Source organism: Fulmarus glacialis, unplaced genomic scaffold (genome assembly GCF_000690835.1).
Source record: "Fulmarus glacialis isolate BGI_N327 unplaced genomic scaffold, ASM69083v1 scaffold41714, whole genome shotgun sequence".
Classification (NCBI taxonomy): Eukaryota; Metazoa; Chordata; class Aves; order Procellariiformes; family Procellariidae; genus Fulmarus; species Fulmarus glacialis.
Window position 1 is genome coordinate 661 of NW_009206920.1, and position 7,356 is coordinate 8,016.

General features: G+C 52.6%; 1 protein-coding gene across 1 annotated transcript in view; it reads left to right on the plus strand.

Annotated features, from left to right (window-relative positions):
* The window catches only part of LOC104075421, a gene marked incomplete at its 5' end in the record, with an annotated part of 2,534 nt that extends 655 nt beyond the window's left edge, over positions 1 to 1,879 (plus strand). Inside the window, 2 exons of the mRNA XM_009575916.1 lie at positions 515 to 669; positions 1,193 to 1,879. Of these exons, the coding sequence (XP_009574211.1) occupies positions 515 to 669; positions 1,193 to 1,879 (842 nt within the window). The remainder of the gene's footprint in view (positions 1 to 514; positions 670 to 1,192) is intronic.
* Between the last annotated feature and the right edge of the window lie 5,477 nt (positions 1,880 to 7,356).

A 7,356-nucleotide genomic window follows, 5' to 3' on the forward strand; every position in this document is an offset into this window, starting at 1 on the left:
AGAACAGCTCTCTGTGCTGTTGTTACCCATCTCTCCCATCTCCTGGGCTGCAGGGACCTCCTCCAGGAAAGGAGCGAGGTTGGGTTTTGCAGAAATCCAGCCTGGCTGCTTGTTTTCCCCTGGTTTTCCCTCCAGTTGTTGCTCACTGTATTTTGGCACAACATCCTGACCAGGACTTGGCAGAGGCGCTTGCTTCATTTCTGATGTAAAACACCCCAGTTGAGTGTCTGCACCCTCATTTCAGCAGCCTGGGGCCACCCCGCTCTCAAAGGGAGGAACAGATTGGGGGTGCTGGCTTGGCTGGTGCCGTCTGGTTTACCTGCACCTACTGGGAGAGCTCGGGTGCCGCGGCAGAGCCAGGGCCACGCGGGCAGCACCCAGCGGCGCTGGGTCCTGCTCCCTCTGCGACCTCCTCAGCTCTGGGAGTATTCTGTTGCAGCATCCTTGAGGAAGAGCAAAACTCACCTTTTAGGTCTCCTGATTAACGCAATATGTTTTGTTTTCTCCCCGACAGACACTTGGATGGAAACAACCACCCTGGTCGCTACCCCTGCGCCCAGAGACGCTCCCCCATCCTGCGACACCTCCTTGAAGCCTCCTGTACAAGAGAAAAATCTGCCCACGGGAGAGACGGCCAGCAGCACCCCTTCCATGCCGACGAAGGAGAAAGTAGGTGACCTTTCCCGTTGCCACTTGCATTTCGTTCAGGTCCTTGTGAACTCCCCCTGGTCGGGAGATTTTCTGCTGCAGTGTAAGATTTTGAGCTGGTGGCGAGTTTATTCAGGGCTTTTTTCCCCACTGTGTTCACGTCCCCATCCAGACGCTGTATTTTGGAGCATGGGAGAAGGGAGCCAAGGTTTGTTGGGCTTTGCCTCCTTATTTCCCCACCTTGACTTACCAGTCAGTCTCCTGGCTTCCAGGTGCCTGTTTCCACTTCTCTCCTCTCTTCTTGTCTCCCCCTCCTTCCTTCCCGTATCTCCCCCAAATCCCAAAGGCTCCCTGGAGCCCCAACACCTCCCTGCCCTGCTCATTCTCCCAGCCCTGGGAGTTAGCTGTGACCCAACGTCACTGTTAGTGGTTGGAGATGTGGTGGTTGAGCGCTGAAGTGGGCTTGTCGCGTGACAAGGGTGCCTGAGACCAGGCCAAATGGTTGCTCCCCATGGCACCCAGCCCCTCTCGTTGTCTCCCAAAGGTGCTCCTGGCCTCGGCGGACCCTCATCTGACAGTTGCAGGAAGCTCTGAAGGCACGTCTGGGAGGACAGCCTCCCAGGTGAGCTCTGCCACGAGCATCTGGGCATCTTGCAGCAACGTGGAGAGGGATGTGGAGCTCAGCAAGCCAGGCGTCCTTCTCTCCATGGCTGGGGAGAGCCCAGAGGCGGCCGGCAGATGCCCGAGCTCTCAGGGGCGCAGCGGCCCCTATTCCAGGGCATCCAATAGCCTCACCTTCAGCAGCGACCCACTCTTGGTGAGCACAGATAGCTCGAGCTCCGGAGAAACGCTCTCCAGAGCCTCCTTGGGATGCCCGGCTCCAGCGGCTCGTGAAGACCCTGGGGGAGAGGAGGCAGCTGGAGCAAGCAGAGACTCCCATCCACCTCCGAGCTGGGACAGCACCTCCCTGGGCACCCACGAGGTCCGCGTGGACCATTACCCCAGCACCCAGCTCGGGGCAAGCAGCGATCTCCAAGACGGAGCCGGTCCCCTTGGAAACTCTCCAGTTTTTGACTCTAGCAGGGGCCGTGGCAATGCGACCAGCATATCTCAGGCCAAAGTCCCCCCAGGGGACAGCAACGGACCATCCCTGCCATACATCGTTCCAGCTGTGGGCATCGCTCTGATTTCAGCTGTGGCGTTTCTGGTGTACGCTCGATTCCAGAAATAGCGCTGGAGTGGATGGGATGCCACGACCGTCACTCAGCCTGGGTGATTCCTCTTCGTAGCAGGAATTTGGCCAACGTATTTGAAGCCTGAAGAGCAGCGGGGGGGGCGGTAGGGGCATTGTTAAATCTCTTTCTGGAAAGTTTTGCTGGAAGAGGCCTTGGTTGCGTGATGCTGTTGGGTTTGGGTCTGTTCCCCCCCCATTTCCCAACCATCTTCTTGTCTGTAGCCTTCTCGTTTTACACCCATAGAGAGGGTCTCATTCAGGGAGTAATCCCTTCAGTCAAAAAAGAAAGTCCTCATGGCGATTCTCCACGTCTTCCTTGTTTGGTTCCAGGAGGCACCAGGGAAACATGTCGTGGTGGTCCAAAGGGCGACCCTCTGGGTCCCTCCGGGCAGTGCAGCGAGGAGAGGTTTTGCGGACATCCTGTAAAAGTGAAGCTGATTTTGTTGGCTCTCTTCATCTTGGCTTGAAAACGTGCCCGAGGGTCTGTGCAGCAGCCTTACCAGGCGCCTTACGTTGAATTTGCCTTACTTGGCGTCTCCAGCTCTGCTGCTGGGACCTTGGCTCATCTCTGTTCCTTTCCCCCAGTGCTGGGTGCACGGGCAGGACCCCGGTGCACCGAGTCGCGCTGCCTTCTGCTCATTCGTGACAAGAGATGCCCTCGAGATGAGAACGTGCCAGGCCAGACCGCGTGCAAGCTTTCCCCTCTCCCCGGGAGATGTCGTCCTGCTTCGGTGCTTTGCTTTGGAGCATCCTCCCCTGGTCCCGAGGATCAGGGATGGGCTCTGGGGTCGCTTCATGCAGCACTGACACCCTGGGGATGAAGCTGAGGGTCAGGAAAGAGCCACATCGAACCAGTTTTCTTAAGGATCAACCTCATTTCACCCCCCTCCAGCCAGGGAAAGGGGGATTATGCTTTAAGAGGAACATTTCACACAATGCCAGCATTAAGTGGACTTGGTTCCAACAGGATTTTTGGGTGTCTTTAATCTTTAGGCTGTATTTTTAGAGCCTGGCTACGAGGGTGGATGTAGTTCTAGCCTTTCCTGATACCTGGTGCTATGGGATAGGAATATAGGAAACTTGTGTCCAGGCTGGGACACAAATAGGATTAACTCTGTGCACTGCAGGGAGGCCATACCCAGTGATTGAGATGCTGTGGGTTATTTTGAAGGTCCTGTTTAAAACTGCAGCCCATAATTTCCCTGCTATCCCCAGGGATTAGCTTGGAGTGCGAGGGGATTGGGCTGCAAGATTTCTAAGATAAAATCCTCAAATGCAAATAAATATTCCCGGCTTCCCCCTGCCCGGGGCAGCTCTCAGGGGCAGAAGTGACCCTGCTCAGTGACTGTTGGCACACGTTTCTAGCTCTAGGCAGAGTTTAGTGATCCCCAGCCGTGCTGCCTGCTTCTGTCGCTGCAGCTGCACGTTGTTTGCTATCTCATCTACTCCCTCCCAAAAGCACAGGGGCACAAAAGTAACAAAGCTACTTTTTTTGTAGTTAGAGGGTTATTGTAGCTAGAGGATTTCTTTTTTTTTTTTAAGCTCTAAAGACGCCAGCGCAGACTTTCAGGTGTTCCCACCGTGCCATGATTTGCTGGGGAGGCAAGAGGGGAGCTGTGGCAGGAGGCAGGACTGGGCAAAATGTTTGGTGATCTGGTGGTGGTGGATGTGCACAGCAGAAGGCTCGTGCCATGGGCTGGCACGGTTCGAATCCGGTGAGTCCGCAAGGATGCCGTGGACTTTAAACCGTTGCGGTGGCCTGAAGCTGACAGCTGGGCTGCACTCCTAATCCAGGCTGTAGCTTCTTCCCTGCTTTACTGTGTCCAATAACTTATTCCTCCTGGATTCCTGCCGTTCGGCACAGCTTCCCGAAATACGACCTTCCTGCTGGCAGGGGAGCAGCAGGGAGATGAGCTTCCCGGCGCCTGGCTGCAAAGTACAGTCGTCGTGCCCGGAGCTCGGCCTGCAGTGGGAAGGGTCCGTCAGCCCATGACAGGGTGAACGGCTGCTCCTCCTTCCTAACACTTTCCCTTTGCCCAAAAATGCAAGAAGTGCCTCCCTTAAACGATAAGGACAATAAATATATGCAATAGTGAGGTGTTATTTTGATCTGACAGGGCTGCTTTCCAGGTGAACTGGAGATGTTCATCGCTTGCTCAGTGCCTGGTTCTTTATCCGTCAGAGGAAGGGACAGTGCTTTTAAATACACTTGACCTCTGCTGCTGGGAGGGGGAACGTGGGGGCTGTTCTCTCCATTTGAAGATAACGTGGTGACTTGTCCAAAACCTCCCTGCAAGCAGGGAGAAGAACCCGGGATTCCCCATCAGCGGTCCCCAGTAAGCTGTTTTTTTTCCTCAGTTTTCGTAATTTTGTCAGTGAGGGCTTTGTACAGACCTGTCACCTCCCCATGAAAGCTGCAGTTTTCAGCCCTGAGAATTACTCTTTATTTGCAGCGGATAAGGAAATCTCCCCAAATCTTTTCACCTTGTTCAAAGGCTCGTGTTTATTACTGAATATTGCACCAAAATAAAGCAGAAGTAAAGCAGAGTACGTGAGCCTGCGTAACCATACTGCAGAATCCATCTCAAAATTCATTAGAGGGGGGCACATGCCTTCTCCACACACTTTCTGCGTGATTCAGAGGACGTCCGTGAGATCCCAAACCAGCAGCATCCGTACCAAGGCCCTCTTCTCTGATGCTTTAGTTGCCTGCAAAGTTCTTCACGTATTTTCCCACTACTTTTTAGCAATGGCTTGTACGCTTTGCCTTTTCACGTCGAATCACTCTTGTGAAACAGCTGGTTTATCACCACTTCAGACTCAATAAAAGCATACGTTCAGTTCTCTGCTGTGAAGAGCCGGTATTTTCACAGTTGTAATGTAGCACTTTAAACGCGTAATCAGCAGGTGAACCTGCAGGAGGGAACTATGTCCCTGCAAATCTTTAAAAAAAAAGAAAAAAAAGCCTTTTACTAACTGTATAATAAAATCGTTTGCCACTTCACGCTCAACTTGTGAGGTTGCCATGTGTGTTTGTAAGATGAGGGGGATGGATCTCAGCTTTTGACACCTCTGGAGCAAGGAAAGTTTTCATGTAGATGTTGTCTGGAGAATTAAATCACCTAACTTACCTGCTCAGGGAGTGGAGGCTGCAAAGAAGGATCCGAACAGCCCTCCTCTGCTTTCCTTGGGGAGGGTTGCTGCAGTTCACGCACCTTGGTTTTCCTATTTAAGAAGCCAGGTGCTTTTAGAGAAGGCTGTTTGTATGACTTGTGCCATAGGCAATTTCAAGTGACTCCGTCCGTGGGAGTTGGACCGTTTCCCTTGCTGTGGAGCTGCGTTTGGATTTCTTGGAGAACCCTTGCCTGCGTATTGAGGAATGTCTGCCAGGAATTTGGCTTCCTCACCTCTTCCTCCTCCTCGGCACACCTCTGGGCAGCCAGTTCTGGTAAGATGCTTGCTTTGAAACTTAGGAGTTGCGTGTTGGGCACGTCAGGGTGACACCTCCTGTTCCAGCATCCCAGAGACTAGAGGTGACCTCCCAGGGTCTGGGGGTAGGTTCAGACAGTGCCAAGAACCACTGAATCTGCAGTCCTCTGGTGAAAGGGGGAGATAAACCCCTCTCTGTGGCTCACAGTGATGTCTGGATCTGTGCCGGGGTCTTGAGGAGCAGGAGGGAATCCTTTGAAGGGCATTACTGGCAGTGCCACAGTAAGACTGAGGCCGTATCAGGAAGAGGTGGACAGGATTTGGGGACAGTTTCTAGACCTCGTTTCGGAGCAAGCACAGGTCCTGGTCTAGAGGACGCCCACTACAGCAGGTCATAGGAAGCCCAGATGGCAGGTTCAGGATGAACACGGGCAGGGTGGTTCTTGATGCAGCGTATAGCTGAGCTGTGGAAGTAATCTCGGGATCTTGTGGTTGCCAAAGAGGAACTGGACAAGTTCTGGGAAGAGAAATGCAGCAAAGGGTTTTAAGCAGAGGTCTGAGTTGCAAACTGTTGCAAGCTAGAAGAGTGTTTGGGAGAAATAGGGCCATACGCAGCTGTGGCTGAGTGGTGGCAGGCTGAAAGGGAAGGGACTGGATGTCACCAGGTGGACACCATGAGCAGATGTGTGCTGAGGTTGACAGTACGCACCAAGCCCAGCACACTGCTCACACTTCTTCCTCCATGATCCAGATTGTCCGGTTGAATCAGATCCTGGGATCCTGCACAGAAAAGGGAGCTGGGCCACCTTTGCCAGCCTGGCTTCAGCTCTGGTGTGCAGGCACCAGCAGTGGTTGCTCCCTGGGTACCATTCCTTGTCTGCTGAACAGCTTTGGGCTTGGTCTGACCTGCAGAAAAGAGACACCAACATCACCGAGACCGCCGCTGTGCCCGGCTCCGGCTCACCCCTCACTGCCAAGGGAGCCCTAGGGATGAGCCAGCCTGCGGCGATGCCTTTTGGGGACAAATAGGAAGCTTTTGAGCAGCATGATGGAAACAGCCCTTTTCAGTAGCGTTACATGCCCTCACCATGCTGCCTTTTACAGAGGAGGCTCCCGAGGGCTCTGCTGTGTATTCACAGCTGAGACATCCCACTAGCTCTCCTTGCTTTCTGCTTTCCCAGCTAGAGCTCTTGACTTACAACCCAGGTTTATGAAATGCAGTCAGGGCTCGGTATTGACAATACTCTGAACTTCAGGCAGCAAAGCTCAGCGAGTTAGTTTTTTAACAAAATGAAGGCAACAGTTTTATAAAGAAGGGTTATTTTTATTCAGAGAGCTTTATCTCGTATTGGCACCAACGTCATTTATATGCTTCCTGCATTTGCCCAACAGGATATTAAAATTATACAAACTAAATTTGACCAATCCCTTTGCCCTTTTTTCACCACAGCAACCAGAATTCAGCAAATTCTTACTGAAATTATTACACCTTTTTTGAATGTCAGTGTCCTGGTTTCAGCTGGGATAGAGTTAATTTTCTTCACAGTACCTAGTATGGGGCTGGGTTTTGGATTTGTGCTGAAAACAGTGTTGATAATACAGGGATGTTTTCGTTACTGCTGGGCTTACACACAGTCAAGGCCTCTTCTGCTCCTCACCCCACCCCACCAGCGAGTGGGCTGGGGGGGGCACAAGAAGTTGGGAGGGGACACAGCTGGGACAGCTGACCCCAACTGACCAAAGGGATATTCCATACCATATGACGTCATGCTCAGCATATAGGGGGAAAGCTGGCTGGGGGTCCGCTGCTCGGGAACTGGCTGGGCATTGGTCAGCAGATGGTGAGCAATTGCATTGTGCATCACTTGTTTTGTATATGCTTTTACCATTATTATTATTATTTTCCCTTTCTTTTCTGTCCTATTAAATTGTCTTTTATCTCAACCCACGAGTTTTACCTTTTTTTTCCGATTCTCTTCCCCCATCTCACTGCGGGGGAGTGAGCGAACAGCTGTGTGGTGCTTAGCTGCCTGCTGGGTTAAACC